The following is a 23,318-nucleotide window of genomic DNA, read 5'->3' on the forward strand; positions in this document are numbered from 1 at the left end:
TATGCTTCTCCTCTACCCAAATTGTATGTACACTGGGGTGGCAGTAACCTGGGAAAAGTAGCAAACAATAACATCGATATCACTTAATTTTCAGTACTGAGGAATGGCTAAAACCTTCGGTTCAGAATCCAACAATAACAAGCCATGTCTCCGGGTTGTATATACTACAGAGGGTTGTAATCTACAACATGCCTGTATTCGGGTGTCGAGACTTTCCCAGTACTGTAAACTGGTTAAAATTCAGCTTTCCCCTCAAATCACTTTGTCTTTAATTTTCAGTTTTGTGCCAAAAAATCCTTTGTTTCCTCCTACGATTGAAGCCAGGGTTAGCATAGGCTTCTTGGGTAGTCAGATTTCTCTTTCCAGTTTTGAAAAATGTAAAATTTTGAATACAAAAGTAGCACTGAATACAAAAATAAACACTTGGCATATGTCTCTGGTATTGTTTAATTTTCTACCATTATGAATTGGTAGCAAAACCCAGAAGAGGAAGAAGGTCTGGGAATGCTCTAGAGTCCCATTTACACAACAAAAACCCCTCTTAGCTAGTCTGTGACTCACAGCTGCACCAAGAAGTGAGAAAGAAGGTGTTTTGACAAATGCCTCCATTGGTGCAAAATAAAAAAGTAAAGATGAAAGAAGATGAGAGTACAGAATGTGCAAAAGCCAATCCACAACTTCACCTCCCACTTTGTTCATTTGAAGTAGACTAACTTAAAAAGGTTATCTGATACTTTTTTTTCTCCCTCCCATGTATTTCCTGGCTCATCCTCCAAACTAGATATATAGCATATGTCCTTTACTGATTCTTTGTGATCAAACAGTTGAACTATCTTAAAATTTGAAGACAGTTTGCTAAAAGGCTTGTGGAAATGGGAAATGCCCTAAAAGCTCCCGTGAGTCATCACTAAGGATTTTAAAATAGTTACATTCATTCAGTGTTTGTTTCCACCCTTCCACAGTTAAAGACATGATTCATTTTTGTTAGTGTTTCCCAAATGATAACTTCTTCGAAACGGAAGTGGTGTGCATATTCCTGATTCGTTTGTGAAATACTAGTGTACACGCCTAACTACTGCATTTACTGCACATGTGGGAATTCCATGGGCATCTCATTTACTTCTTGCGTACGAAGGCAAACATTTTGTAACCATAGCAACTTATTTTTAGCTGAAACTTTCCACGTTTTGGCTTTTAAAATGCTATATGCCTTTACTATGTATTACCTTAGATACTAGAATAACAGTGTTCCTGAAGTAAAACTGAGTCGCAAGCAGTTTTGGGTTTTTTTTTTCCAGTTTCTTTACACATCAGTAAGAGGGCAGAACTATATTTCGAATTATTTCCTCCATGATTTAAATCGGTATTTGCACAGTGGACTCCAGAAAAATGACTTTCCTTGGAAGTTTGAGCATTTGTTGCTGTGCTTCAGTGGTTAATACAGTGCTCTGCGCAGATTGTGTGCACTTGCATAAAGCAATTCTCTAATAATAATCACAAAAATAGAAGGAAAAACATTGCACTGAATTTTTACCAGGAGTGCTAACTTTTTATTTTGAGCTTGGGCTCTAGGGCTCTAGGAGAGGTGATAGGAATAGGAAGAAGAAATAAGGTAAAGGAGAGAGAGGATGAAATAGAGGGTTAAGGACAGGGGTGGGGAGAAGGAAGAAGAGCGGAGGAAGGCGAGAGAATTGGTCAGAAGGCTTCTGGAACTGTCCCTTTGCTTCTGTCGTCTAACGGGATGCTCTGTGTGCTGCAGTCATTCATTGAATTAATTGACCTTCCCTGCTGGGTTGTCGCCAATTCTCTCTCCCTCTGTCTCCTCATCCTCTCTCCCAGTGCCAGCACTGCTTAGGTCGTCCTCATCGTGCTGCAGGCTGCTGCTGCTGCTACCACCTGAGCCGGACTGTGCTGCAGTCCAGGCCCGTTGGCCCCAAAAGATGTCTAGAAACGACTGGGGGCCAGTTAAGTAGCCCCGGTTGGTCTTAGACCCATCGCTTGGCGGGGGTCTCTTTGGTGCCCTTTGCCAGAGGTGGCCCAGGAAGATCCTTTCCCAAAATCTGTCCTTACCTACAGAGACCTGTACTTCCCAAGCGCTTAGTACAGTGCTCTGCACATAGTAAGCACTCAGTAAATACGATTGATGATGATGATGATGACCTCAGTCCCTCCACCAGTGGTTCCCCACCACATGGGGTGGGTATGAGCCGACTTTGGTGCAGAACCCAACCTGGTCCTCTCTGCCTTGCAATCTGGTGAGAATGACAGGAACTCCTTAGATCCCACCGCCGTGCTAATGGTCATGACTGCTGGCGGGGACAACATCGTCAACTGAAGGGTGAAAAAGTGTGGGAGTGAAGCTAACGACTTTACCTCTGTGGTTCCAACCCCGTGACGGCCATTGGCCCCCATTACCACGAGGGAGTCAACACTTATGACAGTTACTATGTAGTAAATAGCTAATTTCAAAGGATAGGAAAATACTCAGTGCAGTTGCAACACCAATTACATCACAGAAGGAATAAAAAGGATTACTGTAGTCCTCAATAATCAAAAAACCAAAAAAAATGCTTGTGAGCCCTAGAATGTTCACATTGCATTTAAACCATGTTAGGCTGTAGAGGTCAGACCTCTACTTGAAGCAGATCATACATTTTAGAATATAAGTTAGTGAAGCACGGTCATTTTCTGATTATTCAATTATGTCCGCTAGTTTACAAGGACCAACCATTTCTAGACACTTCAAATGTGTGAACAGAAGAAGGTGCTGAAAGTCAAAGGAGTATGAAATGTACTCCTGAAATATAGTTACCAGTTTACTGAGTTATTTGTAAATATTTATATTTTCCTATTTATTCCATTAGATCGTAAAGTCTTTGAGGGAAGAGGCTATTTCTTCTACTTTCATTTTGTTCTCCCAAGAGCTTAATAAACTGCTGTGCACACAGTAAATACCGTGGATTGATTGGCCTGTCCTGTTGTTTGAGGCTGTGCTTTATTATGTCTCTAAATTGTTTATTCTGCCCTCATGGTTTGCATGTGCCTCTGTTCAGTGTACCCTATAGTAGCTCCTTGGGTAGTGCCCTGTTGTCATCCACTATCCTTGTGTGCTCTACCTAGCAGAGCTGTAGTTTTGGTGATTGTTTGCTTCAGTATTAGTGGGGTGACTACATTCCTGAACCTTGTTCTTGGTAATATTATTCTGTCATTTGATTTTGAGAGTGGATAGACCCGAAAACAGAATCCAACAGTCTCGGTGGCTTGCAGGAGGCTGCAAGATGGGGTTTGGTGACAAAGGATCATCAGGCACTATAGAAAGTGAAGATACTATCCCTGCCTTCAAGGATCTTAAAATCTAGCAGGGAAGACAGGAGGAAAAATAGCATGCAAAAATGTGTGTGGATGAGTAAGTGCATAAGTAGCAGAGTATGTAAATCTCTATGTACAGAAGTGTTGTGGGTGGTGGTAAGTAGTCAAGTGCGAACCTGGTGCAAAAACGTCGAGGGTAGTTGCTGGGAGAGTATGACTTGGGAAGATTAGAAACTATTAATAAGTGTTTATCCTAATTATTATGTGTAAAGCACTGTGCTAAGGTAATCAGATTGAACACAGTCCCCAAACCCCCATGGGGCTCATAGTGTAAGAGGGAGAAGATATTTTATCTCCAATTCACAGATGCAGAAACTGAGACCCGGAGAAGTTAATTGACATCCCCAAGATCACAGAACAGGCACTGGTGGAGCCAGGACTAGAGAACTAAAGTCCTTTGCTCATTCCACTGTTGCTCACTGCTTCAGGATGGGGTAGCCCTTCTGGAGGACATAGGGTTTCAGAAGGGCCTTGCAGGTGGGACAGAGGTGTGATCTGGTGGATTTAAAAGGTGGTAGGGGAGATTCCCAGACAGGAGAGAGGCCTTGAGCAAGGGGTCATTGGTTGGAGAGTCAAAAACAAGGTGTGGGAGAAATTGAGCCAGAGAGAAGTGAAAAGTTATGAGCTGGGAGATTCCCAGACAGGAGAGAGGCCTTGAGCAAGGGGTCAGAGGTTGGAGAGTCAAAAACAAGGTGTGGGAGAAATTGAGCCAGAGAGAAGTGAAAAGTTATGAGCTGGGCTGTGGTAGGAGAAGATGTGGGTAATAAGGTTTTGCTCCTCTTAAGCAGAAAAGTGTTAGCGTGGTTTTGTTTGCAATGTTTAGAGGGCAAAGGTTTTGAAACTTGCTGGAAATGAATATTTGAGATTATTTGTGATTGAATTATCCTTGCTCTCCCTGGCTTCATTACCATGGGTAATACAGAATTGGTACTGGTCATCTGTATTAAAAAAGTTAGTCACTGCTGTCTGAATCATAAGGCTTCCCTCCCTCCGCCCCCTGTGTTGGATGGGAAAGTATTATCTCTGAAATCTTTTGTGGCCCTGAAAGCTCCAGGGATTCTTTGTTGCGTTTACCAAGTGTCATTTGATCAGAGATTAAAAATCAACAACAAATCTTCATCTGTTGATTTTTATCTCTGGGTAGGGACTGTCTCTATATGTTGCCAACTTGTACTTCCCAAGCGCTTAGTACAGTGCTCTGCACACAGTAAGCGCTCAATAAATACGATTGATTGATTGATTCATTTTGTTTGACCAAAAAGAACTTCCTTTACTTGGTTTACAGGAGCATTTCCAGCAGCTTTCGTGACATATGATGACATTTATGTAAAACACACACACACACACACACACACACACACACAGAGGCTATCACAGCTATTTTAAGTAGATTCAAGTCAAAATGATGAATTTAGGTCATTGAGAAACCAGTTGAAGAGTGCATTTCTTTGTTCTGGCTATTTCTACCTCTCAGAAATTCAGTTTGGTAAACACCAAGATTTTCATCTTAAATAAGCATAAGGCATTTTTACTCTGAGAAGAGTTTTTAAAAAATATTTCCATCTAGTATTTTACCCCTGTCTTTCCAAATCCACTCATGCACTCTTTTGGAGAAAAATCCATGTTCCAGTTAACTGCAGAGGGTTAAGTGTGTGCTAGATGGTAACATATGAAAGCAGTTAAGCTGTTTTGGAATTGTTTATTTGCCTAAATCTGTGTTAGTCAGCAGAGGCAGTACACCAGATTTCCTTGTGGCTTTTAGTGGAAAATGTTAAAAGCGCACTCATTTTTTCAGTTATAGAGTTTACGTTTGAGCTGAATTAGTCACAAAACTGGCTAAGGCATCCTCATTGTGAAGGCAGTCCAAGCCATTTTTTTTTTTTTTCCTGCTAGAGGAAGTTACATCCTGAGCAGTAGCTCAGTTCTCTGGTAAGTGTAACATGTGAGCATTACTAGGCATTTCATCCTGCGGGTCTGCAGTCTTTGCTCCTCAGACTATTGCTCCGTACGAAGGCTGCCGAGAGACTGTCTTTTGGGGGTTGCCGTTTTGTAGCCTGTTCATTTTTATTTTTGACCAACTTCACCCTTTCGGGGTGTGTTGCTTTTAGAAAGAGATTTTGCCGAGCAAGAATTTCTTCTCCAAAAAAGGGATAACTTGTATTGAGACGTGGAAGAAAACGGGATTGGCTCGGAAGCAGATGTTCGAATAGAGAACTTGGCGTAAAGAAGATGCACAGACCGATTTATTTATTTATTTATTTTTCCTGAATGAGGACTATATAACGGAAGCTGGATTCACACGGAGATCCGAGGAAGCCATCAAGTGATAAACTACTTTTTCAGGAAAAGGCTGAGACAGTAATTTGATCTGTGATACCTTCATAGCTGCTTGTTGTGTTCAAAGATTTTTTGCTAACACCATTTCTGTCTAGCGCGTTTCTTGCCGGAGCAATCGCAGCAGCCGCTTGATGGAGGAAAAATGAAAGCTCCGCATTGCTTAAGATAGTAGTGGAAATGGAGCTGACTGCGTTTTTTTTTTTTTGTCATTTGCGAAATCTGGATTAAACAAGCCTTAGTTTAATAGCAAGAGTCTTCTGATTGTCCTTTGTGGTCTGACTCATCGCATGTAAATGTACTGCAGCTTCACTGTTAATGCAGGCCTTTTTTTTTTCGTAGAAAGAATTGTCAACCTCCGAGCCTAATGTTTTGAATTTGTGCCGAACAGTAGATGCATTTTGTGGGGGGGGGACAGTACATCCATTGAGAGCAGTAAAACAGAAAAATGAAGAATGAGTAGAAATGGAAGCATAGAACAGTGGGATTTTATTTTATTATTTGCATTCTCAAGAAAGCCAGCTCCTGCTAACTGGATTGACCTTGTGGGACTAGGTATAGCTGAGATCCTCCTCTCTGTCGAGCAGTTGTTCTTCAATTCAGCCGATATAGAATATGTCATGTCAACCAAAACAATAACTTTTCTGTGCTGTTAAAATTATGCTGTAACGAAAGTGATTATTAATGAAGCAGCATTTTTTTTGTAGGGGGAAATAATTCAGATTATCTCTTAAAATGTTTTTGGTGGATAAAAATGAAATTAGTAAAGGTGTTTAAGGAAAACTTATTCCAGTAGGATAAAGGAATTTGCATATTTTGGAGGTCTCAAAGCTAACCGATTGTAGTAGGTACAGTAGAAGGAGCTGGAGTGTACTTTTAAATGCCAGTTGCAGTGTTCACAGAGAATGTTTGCAACTGTGTTCAGAAGAGGAGGAAAACCTACTTGTGCTCTCCCCACTGTGACTATTAATATATTGCTTGGAATATAGGGTTTCAAACGATCAAATGAGTCGTGTGTGTATTGTTGTTTTGGAGGAGGTGGAAGATGATTCTCCAGAATTTATTTCTAAGTTACCTCAGGAAAATATATCCCTACGTTCTCCACCTTCTGGAAATATATTGGTAAGATGTTCAGTTTATTGAATATTCCCTGAATTACAAATAGCAAGTAATGCTTCTCATTTTTAACATTTGCTAACAAACATCTTAGTTTGAGTCAAAAATCAAAGCCTCAAAGCTTTGTTCACTCTGAGGTAAAGTGAACCCTTACAGCTTTAATTCTAATTCTAGTAGTTATTAACAAATGACATGTTCAGTATTAAAAGATAAACAATCCTAGAAATTTAAAACTTGGTTTTGACGAGTCTCTGGTCAATGAAGGAACGACAGTTGCAACAAATGCTTTTTCTTTCATTTCTGTTCTTTCTGTTTTCTGTATGTAACGTCTGTACCGTTTTAGAAACTGATGTAACAAGTGAAGATTAGTAGTTAGCTGTATATAGAAGGAAAAATTTGTAGTGTATTGAATATCAGAACACTGCAGTAATGGTGCTTAAGTTGTGAATTTTATTATGGAGACAGAATTAAATTTTAACACTGAAGTTTTTTTTTAATGTGGTTGTTAACTACTTTTGGTCTGCTGGGACATGATAGCCTATCACAGGGGCCTGTGCTTTTGATTAGGAAATAGTTATATTTACACCCACACGTGTTCAGTAACTATGTCATTCAGATGTCCTGTATTTCTTTAGTCTGTGAACAGGGGAATTTAATGTTGTTGGGGGTTTTCCCCCCCTTGACTACTTCAAAACTATTAGCTTGTAGTACAGTACTCTTTAAATTGCGTATTAATTAATTTAGAGAATTTTTCTTCTATTGTGAGGAATATTATTTCTATAAATTCTGTACATGTAGTTAAAAAAAACTACCCCCCGAAGAAAATTATTCTGGTTATGACTATCCTGAATTGATCTATGCCAGGCCTTATTCTTCAGAAGGTTATGCATTTATTGTGTAATGTATAAGTAGAATTTTTATAAATCATTTTTGATTTATGTGATAAAGTATTCTTATGTGGTTCTTGGTGCAGGAGGGGAAAATTTAAGTTTCTTATTATTTCCTTAACTTGAAAGTTAGTGTCATTAGGAATGGGCAAATAACATGTAGGGATATGATGTTATTTTTATACTCCCTCTTTTATATTGCAGCCACCACTGGTTCAAGCTATATTTAATGGGGACCCTGATGAAGTTCGGGCTCTGATATTTAAGAAAGAAGATGTTAACTTCCAGGTAAAATTTTGAAAAATAGCTTTTAAAAACATTCATTTGATTGTATTTGGTCAACTTCTACTATTGGTGTTGTCCCCAAAATGGTTTTAAAACTGAAGAAAATACATCTCTTGAAAGGAGGAAGAGGTGTTGGGCATTTGAGTAATAAATGGCATTAAATTTCTCCTGGCCATTTCTGTCTTCATATTTTTCTGGGAACTTCAGAGAATGAAACTCTAGTCTTGAAGGCTCATATTTCTTGCTGTAACTGGACATTAGACACATTTTGGAGACATGGAAAAATTTCCAGGCCCTCCTTAAATTGGGTCACAGTGAATACGCAGCCACATCTTTAGCTCATTAATTTGTGCCTGGTTCCATCTCTTCCTCATGTAGTATTTGAAAATTCACCAAATTTAAAGAGTCAGTAAACTTTAAGCTGGAAGTACTGGTTTTCTTTCAAGTCTATAACAGAATGGCAGTATTGTGTCAAGTTTCAATGGCCTTTTTTGCTCTCTTTCTGGCCATCAAGTTACCATTGAGTGCCCTAAAAAAAAAATAAAAGGAACTGTGGTTTAAAAATCTAAGCATGCCTTAAAAAAAAAGGCAGTTTACTCAAGACCTGCCCACTAAAGCCTTTCAAGAAAAGTAAACAATATTAGTCTCTGTAGTATTGCATACTGTAAAAAAACCATTATTGTGGTGTTCCTGTGATCCAGAAAGTAATTGTAAACAAAACGAAGTCAAAACTTTGATTTTAATAAGCAAAGCAACTTTTTCCAACACCTTTCCTCTTTTGTTTCTTCATTTTGTTGTCTGCTATGGCTGCCATTATTAGGTTATAGAGAAAAAGGTATTTTCATGTATTTGTACTTAGACCTCACTATTCAAATAGATCTAAATTGTTTTATTCTTTGGGCTTTAAAAAATGAGGGACTGCGTCTGACTTTGCTGTGCTGTGTGTGATTTATGTTCCTTGAATACCATAAACATTTGCAAAATCTGAACAGTCTTATGAATCAAATAATTTCAAATTGTCTCCTGTTAGGTACACTCTTTATATTTTATAAATAATCTAGAGTTGCCACCTCACCACTTTGGATTGACATGTTGATGGATAATTCAGAGAGTTATTTTGAATACTCTTTGATGTAAGGAAAGCAATTAGTGATATTTATTGAATGCTTATTCTGTGCAGAGCATTGGATTAAGCACTTGGGAGGGTACAAGAGAGTAAGTAGACATGATCCCTGCCCTCAAGGAGCATACAGTCTAGTGGGGAAGTCCAACATTAAAATAATTTTCAGGTAAGAGAAACAACTGAGTATAATGACATGTATATAAGTGTTGTAGGAGTTGGGAGTGGGGTGAATATTGACGGGCTTAGGAGTATATTCTCAAGTGGACAGGTGATGCAGTAAGCAGGTAAAATAGCACGGGAAGATGAAAAATTACTCAGGAAACTCTTCAAGGAGGAGGTATGATTTTAGTAGAGCATTTTATGGTATTTGTTAACCACTCACCATGGTTCAAACACTGTTCTAAGCACTGGGATAGGTACAAGTTAGGTTGGACAAAGTCCCTGTCCTTCATGGGGTTCACAATTGAAGTAGAAGGGAGAACGGTTATTTTAGCCCCATTTTACAGTTGAGGAAACGGAGGCACAGAGAAGCGAAGTGATTTGCCCAAGGTCACACAGCAAGCAATTGGCAGAGCTGGGATTAGAACCCAGATCCCCTGACTCCCAGGACTGTGCTCTTTCTCCTAGGCCACGCTGCTTCTCAAAATTAAATTAGGGACTAAATTAAGGACTGCTTTGAAGATCTTTTGGATGGGAAGGGGAGGCTCTTCCCAGCAGGAGAAGGACGTGAGCAAGGGATCGCGAGAGAGAGGGGAGAATGAGGCCCAGTGAGTAGGTTGGTATTAGAGGGGTGAAGTGAGGGAGAAGAATTGTGTGTTGCAGTGGGAGAAGAGTGAGGAGAGAACTGATTGAGGACTTTAAAGCCGATGATGCAGAGTTTTCTGGTTAATGTGGAAGAGAATCAACAGCTAATGAAGATCATTGAAGAGTGGGGAGACAGGCACGGAACAGTATTCTAAGGAAAAAAAAATGGTGTGTGCAGCAGAATGAAGTATTTACTGGAAGTTTTTAATTTTTTCCTTTGCAACAGTGGTAAAGCCCTGTAGGTGTTAATATTTTTACTGGCAAACGTAGACTTCATTAAGATTTCTCCAGTATTTGTGTGAGAATGGCTATACAGCAGTTCAGATACCAGTCCCCTGTCAGTCCCTGACCGTGTTCCGTAGATTGAATTTCTAAATGCAGTTCTGATGCAGAGTTAGCATCATAATTGAGGTTCTTACAGAGAGTGCATTTAATTGGCAGGTTTTCGTTTCAGAAGAAGGATGCCGCCAGATAGAAAGTAGTTTGATCTGCTGAGTGTTCTAAAATTAATATTATTTAAAAGATTAATTTGGCCCTAAATTCATATTGAGTCTTTTAATCAACTAGGACCTTAGGGCAAGGGCAAAGGATTATGTGAAAATTTGTATTTCTTATTGAATATTTATATCCAAGCCCCAGCTTAAATTTTTATAAAAAACAGCCTTTCCGAAATTGTGTTTTCACTAAAGAAATCTGATTTAGGATGTAGTGTGAAATGGATGGTTGAGATTGGCCCTCAAGGCAGTTGGGATTTTCTTTTTAGGGATATTTAGATATCCAGTAATCACATTTTATTTTCTCTTTTCAAAGAATACTTGCATCTTTATTTTTGTGGCACTTGAAGAACAAAACTTTTTAAAGTGATATTCACAATAATCAATTTTTTAAAAAAAGTTTGTAATACTCATGGACATCTTGTGGCATGCAGTCCTCTAGACTGTAAGCTCAGTGTGGGCAGGGAATGTGTCCGCAAACTCTGCTATATTGTACTCTCCCAAGTGCTTAGTACAGTGCTCTGCACGCAGTAAGTGCTCAATAAATATGAGTGGATAATGACAAACAACATTTGATTGGAGTAGCTTATTAAAGCGTACTTGATTCTTTGATCTTTCTGGAAGATTGCTTTCATAAGCGTCACAGGTATTTTGACGTGTGCACTGTGTACAAGGAGTGTTCTGTAAATGGTTGGAAGTGTGAAAAGCTGTTGGACAGCTACAGGATAATTGTTGCCAAGTTTTGAATTTGTCATAATTGCTATAGCTTATTCCCTTTGAGTATTTCCAAACAAGACTAGAATTTTGAAACATTGCAGATATACGTTTTTAATGTGGTATGTTACTAGTGAAAGCAATTAGTGAAATTGAAACAGATTTTATAATTTTATACATTTTTATATTTTTCTAATTTAGTATTTTTTATAAATTCTGATTTTCTTAGGAAAATCTCTCCCCTTTAACTGCTCACGTACTCTTTCAAGGACTAAAGGACATTTATTTGTACACATATCAGTCATGCAAGGGGGCAGTAATAAACTTTGGCAGCTTTCAGTGAAATGACTGCTAAAGTGGCATCTCTATTCCTTCAAATTCAGTGATTGTGAAAAAGGGTTTTGCGCAATTTTTGGTTATCTGACCAAGTACCACATTATGGATTTTCAGTACCTGTATAGAAGATTCCTAACTGGGCTTTGTGTGGCAAATAATAATAATAATAATGATGGTATTTGTTAAGCGCTTACTATGTGCAAAGCACTGTTCCAAGCGCTGGAATATACATATTCAAATATACAAATATATTCTGTATGCACACAGTAAGTGCTCCATAAATACGAATGATATCCTAAATCAGTTGAGAGATCACTTTAGTCAGAATAATAATAATAATGATCAATCAATCAATCGTATTTATTGAACGCTTACTGTGTGCAGAGCAGTGTACTAAGAGCTTGGGAAGTACAAATTGGCAACATATAGAGACAGTCCCTACCCAACAGTGGGCTCACAGTCTAAAAGGGGGGCTCACAGTCTAAAAGGGGGCATTTGTTAAGTGCTTACTATGTGCAAAACACTGTTCTAAGCACTGGGGGGATACAAGGTGATCAGGTTGTCTCACGTGGGGCTCACAGTCTTAATCCCCATTTTACAGATGAGGGAACTGAGGCTCAGAGAAGTTAAGTGACTTGCTCAAGGTCAGAAGGTGTTTGTCAAGAAAAGGGGACCACATTTTCCCAACGTGTAAGACTTTAAAATGAAAAAAAAAAAAGGTAATGATTCCTGATAGCCAGATTCTGTATGCTGTTTTTTTAAATATACAGTAGTGACTGAAAATTATTTTAATTGTGTATTTATGCATCATGATTTGGACCTTACCTTTCCTACTACAGCGCAGCATCATCAATCGTATTTATTGAGCGCTTACTGTGTGCAGAGCACTGTACTACGCGCTTGGGAAGTCCAAGTTGGCAACATATAGAGGCAGTCCCTACCCAACAGTGGGCTCACAGTCTAAAAGGGGGAGACAGAGAACAAAACCAAACATACTAACAAAATAAAATAAATAGAATAGATATGTACAAGTAAAATAAATAAATAAATAGAGTAATAAATATGTACAAACATATATACATCCTACACACTTGTCCTTCTGATGCCAACCTATTCACTGTACCTCGCTCTCCTCTATCTGACTGTCAGCCCCTTGGCCACATCTTGCCACTGGCCTGGAACTTTTTCCCCTTTCATATTCTTCCCCAGCTCCCCCAGAAAAAAAAAAACCTTATTAAAAGCACATCATCCAAGAGACCTTCCCCAACTAACCCCTCAATTTCTCTTCTTCCACTCATTCATTCATTCATTCAGTTCACATCATTCATGTGTATTTATTGAGCACTTACTGTGTGCAGAGCACTGTACTAAGTGCTTGGGAAAGTACTTTCACAAGTACTTGGGAAGCAGCATGGCTCAGTGGAAAGAGCACGGGTTTGGGAGTCAGAGGTCATGGGTTCTAATCCCGGCTCTCCCACATGTCTGCTGTGTGACTTTGGGCAAGTCACCTAACTTCTCTGTGCCTCAGTTACCTCATCTGGAAAATGGGGATTAAGACTGTGAGCCCCCCGTGGGACAACCTGATCACCTTGTAACCTCCCCAGCGCTTAGAACAGTGCTTTGCACATAGTAAGCGCTTAATAAATGCCATTATTACTATGTCTGTTGTGTGACCTTGGGTAAGTCACTTAACTTCTCTGAGGCTGTTACCTCATCTGTAAAATGGGGATTAAGACTGTAAGCCCCACGTGGGACGACGTGATCACCTTGTATCCTCCCGAGTGCTTAGAACAGTGTTTCGCACATAATAAGCGCTTAACAAATGCCATCATTATTATTATTATTTACAGTACAGCAATAATGAAAGATCATCTCTGCTCACAGGGAGCTCACAGTCTAGAGGGGGGAGTCTAGAGGGTGTCACTCATTCCTGTGACACCCTTGATTTTGGATTTGTATCCTTTATTCAACCCTCCCTCGGCCCCAAGGCACTTAACGTGCATTTCTGTAATTTATTTATATTAATGTCTGTCCTCCCGTCTAGACTGTAAACTTGTTCTGGGCAGGGATTGTGTCTACCAACTCTGTTATACTGTTATAGTCTACTGTCCGTAGTACAGTGCTCAGCACACAGTAAGCGCTCAACAAATACCATTGATTGGCTGATCTGAAGCTTCTTCTACGTGGAAGATGGCCTAGTCTGATTAGCAAAAATCACATAAACTTTGGCATTCTCCTTGTTGTTCCGCTGCTTTCTCGCAAATAAATCTTTTTTTATAGAAAGTACATTTGGAAACGCCATACCTTTCTTCAATTTTCCCTGTTTCTCTGTACTCACTTTTTAAAATATATGTATATATTTTTTGTAATGTGCCAGGGACTCACAGAGTCCATTCTGTGTTGCCCCTCTGCTGTTTTTAGCAGAGAGGGAGTGAGACAAGTTTGGGCTGCCAGTTAAGGTCCCAATGGCCCTAGTTATCTGAGTTGTGGCCCCACTTCCTACCCCAAAGGTCGGGGAGCTATATTTCTTGCATATTTCTTGCTGTTCACCGTTAGTTCTGCACCAAGTTCTTCCCTGCGGCTAAGAAGCTGTTTGTTACCTTTGTCACCATGGGCCTTGCTTTAGGCAAGGGACATTTGCAACTGTGGTGAGACAGTTCCTGACCAAGCCAGTGTTTCCCTTCCCTTGCCCCACCAAAGGCAGAATTGGGGTCCAATGACTGCACTTAATGAATAGGGAGCAGGGAAAGGAGGTGGGCTGAATTAGTCATATTTATTGAGCTCTTACTATGTGCAGAGCACTGTACTAAGTCCCTGCTCTGCCCAAAAGGAACTTAGTCTAGAGGGGGGAGACAGACATTAATATGAATAAATGTTATGGACATGTACATGAGTGTTGTGGGGGGGAGTAGAGGGTGAAAATGCAAGTACAGGGGTGGGAGAAGAGGAAATGGCTTAATTGGGGAATCAATCAATCAATCAATCAATCAATCAATCAATTGTATTTATTGAGCGCTTACTGTGTGCAGAGCACTGTACTAAGCGCTTGGGAAGTACAAGTTAGCAACATATACAGTCCCTACCCAACAGTGGGCTCACAGTCTAAAAGAGGGAAGACCTCTTGAAGGAGATGTGCTTTTTATAAGGCTTTGAAGGTGGGGAGAGCTGCAGGCTGTGGGGATCAAGTTCCAGTCCAGAGTGCTTCGAGCAGTGCTGTGCACACCATAAGTGCTCAATAAATGTAACTGAGTGATTGATTTAGACAGGACAGGTTTCAGGAACAGGCTGCTCTCAGTTGAAAGCCACATAGAATTAGGGTGGGAAAGAAAAGATTCCCATTCCTTCCATTCCCGCCCCATCTTGCTGCGCCTCTCCTGAGCCTCTGCCAAAGCAGAGAATCCAGCCTGCAAGTTAACAGTTATTGGGTAGGGACCGTCTCTATATGTTGCCGATTTGTACTTCCCAAGCGCTTAGTACAGTGCCCTGTGTACAGTAAGCGCGCGATAAATAATGCTGACTGAATGAACGAATGAATGAACTGACTTTCCTGCAATGATTGGCCGCAGAATTGTGTGGGACTTTTAGTTCCTAATGATAGTGATTATGATAATAATAACCGTGGTATTTGTAGTGCTCACTATGTGCCAAACACTGTACTCAGTGCCGGGCTAGATATAAAATGACCAGTTTGGACACAGTTCCCATCCCACATGGGACTCAAAGTGTAAGTAAGAGGGAGAATAGATGCTTAATCCCCTCTGTACAGATGAGGAAACTGATTCACAGAGAAGTTGTGACTTGCCCAAAGTCACATAGCAGACAAGTGGCGAAGCTGAGATTAGAATCCATGTCCTCTGACCCCCAGACTCATGCTGTTTGTCCTCTGTACCTCAGCAATTAGTACATGATGCATCTTTGGATATTTTGTATCATGGTCATTCGAAACTGGAGATACACCTGTAGCTACTTTGAAGTAGTTATATAATAGTAGTAATGACATTTAAGTGCTCTTTTTGTGCAGAGCAGTGTACTAAGCTCCGGAAATGAGTATACGTGCAGGTGGGAATTAGACACAGATCCTGTCCTTTGAGGGGCTCATGATCTAATGACAGTATATAGGCAGAACAATTTAATTTAGTCTGGCTGTTCTTTCCCTAACACAAGTGTACTTAGGTGTTAAGTCGTCAGTTTTACCTCTAGGACTTGTGAGCTCAGTGTCTGTGGCGTTGAAACCTCGATCTTTTATGTATCATAGCAACCTTGGAAGATAAGCATTTCTCAGGAAAGCAGTGTCATTTGAATAGGTTTGATTCGTGCTCATGCCTTGCTTTTAGAGCTGGGAAAAAATGGTTTGTCACTGGAAATAGTTATACTATAAAAATACCGTTTAAAAATACCTTGTTTGGCTTATAGATCAGTGATTTGTCACTTAAATATAAAAATGTTTTGAATCTATCAAGAAAACTGGGTAGAATTTGTGCATTTTATGGGGCTTATTTTTGAGTATTGTTTTTCTGACAGTGTTTCTTCTTTTGCAATAAAAATTAACTCCATTGATTTCTTCTATGCTCAGTTGGCTAAATAAAACAATTTGTTAACATTTATCTCACTTTGAAGCATTGCCTGCAAGTGACCTGTTTTGAGGTGGTTGGTGGTCATGGGTTGCTGCCACAGCAGGGAATGGGGGAGAACTTCCTTACTCCAAACTGGAGATCTGCTGCTGCCACCAGTCTGCTCTCCAGGCTTTGGGGCTCTCATCAGGCCATTGTATTTGAAGTCCCCTGGCTAACAACCAGGATAAGGAATTATTTGGTAGCAGTAGCCTCAGGCCCCTCTCCCTGGAAAGGGGAAATCCTGGAGAATTTCCAGTACTCTACCAGTCTTGGCTACAAGAGGGAGAGTCAAGCAGAGGCCTGCCCAGTCCTTTCCTAACGAGGGCAGTGGCTAGCGAGTGGAAGGCACAAAAGTCAAAAATGCTAAAAGTCAAAACTCACCCATGCCGGGCAGCAGTGGCACGGGAGAGAGTCGAGGGCAGAGACTTGAGTTTACCGCTCAGAAGCGGGCAGTGGTAAACCATTCGGTATTTTGACCAAGAAATCGCTATGGAGACACTACCATCATCATCATCATCATCATCAATCGTATTTATTGAGCGCTTACTATGTGCAGAGCACTGTACTAAGCGCTTGGGAAGTACAAATTGGCAACATATAGAGACAGTCCCTACCCAACAGTGGGCTCACAGTCTAGAAGGGGGAGACAGAGAACAAAACCAAACATACTAACAAAATAAAATAAATAGAATAGATATGTACAAATAAATAAATAAATAAATAAATAAATAAATAGAGTAAAAAATATGTACAAACATTGCAGATGGAGAGCGGGGCGTTTGGGGAGAGATGGTGTCTGTGGTGTCCCTATGGGTCTGACCGTTCAAGACAAGTAACTTCAGGGGCCTGGAGTCAAGGAGCAATGAGCTAGGTTAGAGATAAAGGAAGAGAGGGAGGCTTAAGTAGGGCCAAGTGTGATGTGGGAGTGTTTGGGTCATACTGCATAAAACCATTCAGTCGTTTGAGTGCTTACTGTGTGCACAGCACTGTATTGGACACTTGGGAGAGTACAATATAAAAGCATTAATTGACCATTCAGCCGTATTTATTGTGCACTTACTATAATAATAATAATTTTGGTATTTGTTAAGCGCTTTCTATGTGCTCAACACTGTTCTAAGCTCTGGGGCGGATACAAGGTGATCAGGTTGTCCCATGTGGGGCTCACAATCTTAATCCCCATTTTACAGATGAGGTAACTGAGGCACAGAGAAGATAAGTGACTTGCCCAGAGTCACACAGCTGACAAGTGGCGGAGCCGGGAGTTGAACCCATGACCTCTGACTCCAAAGCCCATGCTCTTTCCTCTGAACCATGCTGCTTTTCTGCACATTCACTGTGTGCAGAGCACTGTACTAAGTGCTTGGGAGGGTACAATACAACGGTAAACAGACTTTCCCTGCCCACAAAGATCTTACAGTCTAGAGATGGGGGGAAAAGAACTTGCAGTCTAGAGGGATGGTTAGACTCTAGAAATAGGGTCTGTCACTGTCTCCCTCTCCTGCCACTTCTCCCTCCTCGAGTCTTGGGAGAATTGATCGTAATAATAATAATAATAATAATAATAATTAGCATTTGTTAAGCGCTTACTATGTGCAAAGCACTGTTCTAAGCACTGGGGAGGTTACAAGGTGATCAGGTTGCCCCACGGGGGGCTCACAGTCTTCATCCCCATTTGACAGATGAGGTAACTGAGGCACAGAGAAGTTAAGCGACTTGCCCAAAGTCACATAGCTGGCAATATGCCTATAAGAAATTAATAGAAATTACCCTGGTCTCCACTTACATTTTATTGTATTCTATTTAATATTGAATTCAGTGGCTAACAGCTTTCTAAGAATATTTTCATAATTTGCAGCTTTTTTAAAGTGTGGTCCACGTAAGCAGTCCCTTTCTTAGTTTGACAGATGTGGATTAGGGAAACCATACATCACCAACATGGAAAAAGATAGTCAACTCGCCTGTAGGTCAGTACACTTTGGGGAACTCCTGATATGTTTTGAATAAAATGAGCTGAGTTTTCAGATGCAGCTTTGCTGGTAGTTAAGGTACATAAAAATTAATCTAGTATATTTCAGTACATTGTTGAATTTTACACACTTCAGTATTGGTGTTAGGGAAATGTAGATTATCACATTCATTTGCGCTTTAAGTGTCAAACTTGTTGAGACAATCTGTTAAGGTCTCACACCTTTATTTTCACAGCTTCTTTGTGCTAATGTAATAAAAAGACTATTTAGGACACATGCAAATGCAAATTTTTTCAAAAATCACAAAAATCTCTTCAGTACAAGTAAGGGGATGCATTTCCCTTCCAACCAAGATAGAGAATGTTCTCTGCAAAGCAGTTGGATCCTGCTGATAATGTTGTGTACTTGAGTAGTTAACCACCAATACAAATGCTAAGCAAAATAGAAACACTTCTGGTACATTCTTGTGACTGAACTAAAATTAAGTAAAAGGGAGATCATGAGTTTTGTGCTGATAAACCAGAAACCAGTTTTGTTTTATTCAAGCTGAAGATGATCTTGAGGAGTTGGAATAGGTAAAGTGTGAGTTGTAATATAATTCAGAATCCAGAGATTGCATTCTTTCTCTGTAAAAATAGTACAGGCAACGGGGCATTCATTGTGAGCAAAACCAGGATATTTGACTGGGCAGCTGGCATATTCTGATTGGGGGCCAGGATGGTGACCTTATTTTGAGAGAGGTCAATAAATTCAGGAGTTATAGGAGGACCTGAAGCTAACCCAGGCTGGTTAAAGGTGAGGTTTAGGTTCTTATGACTTGAGAGAGAAACTGGTTCCAGTAAGAGGTGGGGTTGGGGAGCAGTGGTGGCCTGGGACAAACGGCAGAGGGTTGTGATGCCCTACAAGGAGGAGAGTAATCGGAAAGTAGGTGTTAGAGATGAGGGAATGAAGGTTTGGACTCGAGGCGCATGGTTGCATTTATTCCATTTTGGGTTTTAGGTTTTATGTTGGGTATTTGGGAACCTGAAAGGATATCTGTTTAGTACTGAATCTACTTGAAATTTTTTTGAACAAGAGTGGGCACAAGCTACCCTTTGTAATCAATCAGTTATATATTTGGAGTGCCTACTGTGCAAATCACTGTATTGGGCTCTTCAGAGAGTATTCATAGAATCAGTAGACCTGATCTCTGCCCTCAGAGCATTTACTATTTAGTGGAGGAAGCAGACACCCAAGTAAACTACAGTTTGGGGGGGAAATAATAGAGTATATAAAATATGTAACAAGCACTACTGGGCCTGTAGACTTATGAATACTGAAGTGCTTAGGTGGTGCTAAAGTCCTCATGTGGGTTGGAGGAGGTAAAATGGGGAGATAAGAAATTAATCAGGAAGGGTCTCCTGGGGGAAGTGAGTTTTCAGGAGGGCTTTAGACAAGGAGAGATCTGTAGTTTGTCGGATGTGAAGGGGGAGATGAGGTGACAAACTGACTCTTGCAGCCCTTATAAATGTAGCCAGCAGTTTCTTTATCTGGATGGTTGGGGAAACAGTCATGAGGTTGTTAGGGTCTTAGTATATGACCAGTCAGGAGAGGCAAACAAACTCACAACATGCAATCTATGAGCATATGGGGCTTTTTTGCCTTGTTCGGTAGCAGCTGTGAACTCAGGACAGTAGCCATGTAGGAAGAAGTAAAGTATGTAGAATTAAGCTTATTCTTACATGAGATTAACCCTGTATTGAAGTATTTTATTGGGATAATTCAAGGTCATCCTCAGTCCCCTTATAGAAGTTAGAATCATTCCTTTTTTCACAGGATAAACCAGATTCAGGCACATGACTGGTGTGAGAATGTTGGTGTCAGGATTGGGATTGGCTAGTGTCAGGGTCGAATCTTTTTTCTTCTGGATCTTTAAGCGCCGTGCATTCACACATAAGTATATGCTCACCACTTGTTTTCAGTGTTTCTTAGGCTGTAGGTTGTGGGGATGGCAAACACTAGTTCCTGAATAGCTTGTGTGATTGTGGCGAGATATTTATAGGAAAAAAAGCTACAACAGAGCAGTTTTGCCCTAGCAGGATGTATCAGGTATGGCTGTTTGAGGAGGAGGAGTTGTCTTGGGTTGGGATGTGAATTAGCTGTGCATGGTGAAAGGAGCCTTTGTAAGGCTCCTTTGTAGAGAAGCAGCGTGGCTCAATGGGAAAGAGCCCAGGCTTTGGAGCCAGAGGTCATGGGTTCGAATTCCGGCTCCGCCACATGTCTGCTGTGTGACCTCGGGCAAGTCACTTCACTTCTCTGGGCCTCAGTTCCCTCATCTGGAAAATGGGGATGACGACTGTGAGCCCCACGTGGGACAGCTTGATCACCTTGTATCTCCCCCCAGCGCTTAGAACAGTGCTCTGCACATAGTAAGCGCTTAACAAATGCCATTATTATCTTTTAGACTGTGAGCCCACTGGTGGGTAGGGACTGTCTCTACATGTTGCCAATTTGTACTTCCCAAGCGCTTAGTACAGTGCTCTGCAAGTGCTCCATAAATACGATTGATGATGATGACGATAAGGCTTTTAGTGGACTGGGGAAATAAAAACTCAGGTGAGAATTAGGGTCTCTGGCCTTCAAGGAGCTCCCACTATAAGAATGAAGGATCTGGGGGACTGTAAAAGGCACAGTAAGAACACAAGAATAACTTAAAAAAAAAAATAACAAGGATGAATACTAATTTTTTTTTTTTTTAATGAGTACTGTGACTAGAAGAGCAGAGTTTTGGGTTATTTGGAGCTCAGAATCCCCCAGTCAGCAGCAGCCACAGTAACAACCACAGGTCCAGCCTTCTAACTTCCTATATTTTGTAAAGGTGGCTTTGTGATGCTGCTAGTGTTCTTCCTGCTGGGTTAGTGCAAGGAAGAGCAGACTCGAGGCCCCTAGGATGATGGGGTAGGGACTGGCCTGAACTTACTGGAGAGGCAAGATAGAATGCATATTTAAAAAATGTCTATATTCACTTTGCATTAGAAGTCCGATTACATTCAGCAGAATTTGGGAGTATTTTTGTTCTTCATATTGCCTGAATACTGTCTTTAGCGTAATGGCCGACAGCATAATTTAAAGAAAACTGTGATAATTATTTATCATTTATTAAGGACTTCTGTTCATTTGACATGTCATTAGAACTTGGGTATCAGCAGTAGAGAGAAGGTTTAATGCCTGGGGATTATCAAAGCGTTTGAGGAAGGAGAAAATAGAGTTTAGCCTTTATTCTGTTGTTGTTTTTTTTAAATCTTTAAAAATTTTTCAGCCAGAGAATCTCTGTCCCGACACCATTTTAATTCTGAAAATGCATGTAGCTGTAAACAAAATACCTCCATGCTGTAGCGTCACATCTGCACCCACTTCCCTGGAAGCCTCCAGCACGCACTTCTTTCCACTCCTTAAAAGGGATGTGCATGGGTTTAATCACATTGTCCCAACTTCTGCAGCATGTGCTCACTTTCCAAGTTTACGCGTTCAACCCGGTATTAGAACTAAAGAAGCATGGAAGTTTCTTTATGAAAGGTCAGAAATCTGTTTTGATTTTGTTAAAAAAGACTCCGTATGGTTCCTAAATTCAGGTTGGGTTTTTGACCTAAGTGTGTATTTCAGGATGTGAAAAATCCTGGATGATCAGATTTCCATAGGCGCTTCACTTTTCTGTTCATTTGTGGAGGGAAGAAGGCAAATAGCAGAACAAAATTCTTTCAACTGTATGTCTAATTCTAGTTGGAATCATTTCTACAGCTAGTGAGGGGTTTTTTTGCCTGTTTTTTTATGGTATTTGTTAAGCACTCACTATGTGCCAGGCAGTGTGCTAAGTGCTGAGGGTAGATACAAGATTATCAGGTTGGACACAGTCCATGTCCCACATGGGGTTCACAGTCTTATTCTCCATTTTACAGTTGAGGTAACTGAGGCACAGAGAAGAAGAGACTTACCCCTGGTCACACAGACAAGTGGCAGAGGCAGGATTAGAACCCTGGTCCTCTGGCTCACAGGCCCGAGTTCTTTCCACTAGTCCACGCTGCTGTTGTAGAGAATTTCACTTCTTTCTTCTTCTGTCCTTGACCTCTCATACAGAGAAAATCAATCAGTGGTATTTACTGAGCTCTTACGTGTGCGTAACACTGTTCAAAACGTTTGGGAAGCAGCGTGCCCAAGTGAAAAGAGCACAGGCCTTGGAGTCAGAGGACCCGGGTTCCAATCTTAGGTATAGAAAAAGTGTTATGTTGTTTATAATTAAATCTGAGCCTGCTGAATTTTTGTGAATATTGGCGGGTCCTTGCTCAGAGAAGTATGTGGTGTATTTAAACTAGGTTGGAAGGCCACAAACTCTTTGAGGGCAGGGACCACATCTTGCATTTTTTATTTATAGTATATATTCTTCAAACAACTAGTAGAGTGCTCTGAACACTAGGTGTTAAATCTTTTTGAGAAAGACAAAGTTTGACAATGAAGGAAGATTACCTCACTTAGGACAGATTTTCCAGTCATTTGTGATGTGGTGTATTTAAACTAGGTTGGAAGGCCACAAACTAGATCTGTTGTGTGTTCCCTTAATAAATGGCAAAAGTTTGCATTCTGTTGTGCTCTTCAGTTCTCACATTATCAGTGGGTTTTTTTTCCAGCAGATCCTGCTTTAGGACTTTGATCTAATCTACCGAACCAATCTAATCCATTACGTACTGGAATGAGATATGTAGCGTTAGTTTTTTTAAATGTTCTTAAAATGCACAGAAATGAACAACAAACAGTAGCCACATTCTTCTGTCAGCAACCTTTTTTTTTTGCAGAACAGCCAAATACAATGAAATCTTTGAGCAGTTTGTGAGCATAGAGCCATATAATCTTTCTCCCCACATGACCTGTGATGTCATTTTATCATGCTATTGCCTGGCACAATGTGATAACATCATTTTATCCTGTGGCCGCTTCATAGCAACAACTGTTGTTGCCAGTGGAAATGTGAAAGAGAAGAGGAAGGAGGGAGGGGGAGTAGTGATGAGACAGCCACATTCTAAATATTTATAATGTATTATTAGATTGTAAACTCTTTGAGAACAGGGAACACATCTTGCATTTTTTATATTATATATTCTCCAAACAACTAGTAGAGTGCTGAACACTAGGTGTTAAATCTTGTTGAGAATGACAAAATTTGACAATGAAGGAAGGTTACCTCACTTAGGACAGATATTCCAGCCATTTGTGATGTGGTGTATTTAAACTAGGTTGGAAGG

At 40.4% G+C, this 23,318-nt stretch overlaps 1 protein-coding gene across 3 annotated transcripts in view; it reads left to right on the forward strand.

Moving 5' to 3' along the window:
• The window catches only part of ANKRD28 (ankyrin repeat domain 28), a 152,239-nt gene that overhangs the window by 42,960 nt on the left and 85,961 nt on the right, over window positions 1-23,318 (forward strand). Inside the window, exons 1-2 of one of the 3 annotated variants that reach the window (XM_038760525.1) lie at window positions 5,371-6,825; window positions 7,911-7,994. The exons of 1 other annotated variant lie outside the window; for it this stretch is intronic. In XM_038760525.1, coding sequence (XP_038616453.1) covers window positions 6,709-6,825; window positions 7,911-7,994 — 201 coding nt within the window. In that variant the 5' untranslated portion in view covers window positions 5,371-6,708. Of the gene's footprint in view, window positions 1-5,370; window positions 6,826-7,910; window positions 7,995-23,318 lie in introns of those variants that run through there. One more of the 3 variants, XM_038760534.1, reaches the window with a different exon arrangement.

This window comes from Tachyglossus aculeatus, chromosome 2 (assembly GCF_015852505.1).
Source record: "Tachyglossus aculeatus isolate mTacAcu1 chromosome 2, mTacAcu1.pri, whole genome shotgun sequence".
In the NCBI taxonomy this organism is placed as follows: domain Eukaryota; kingdom Metazoa; phylum Chordata; class Mammalia; order Monotremata; family Tachyglossidae; genus Tachyglossus; species Tachyglossus aculeatus.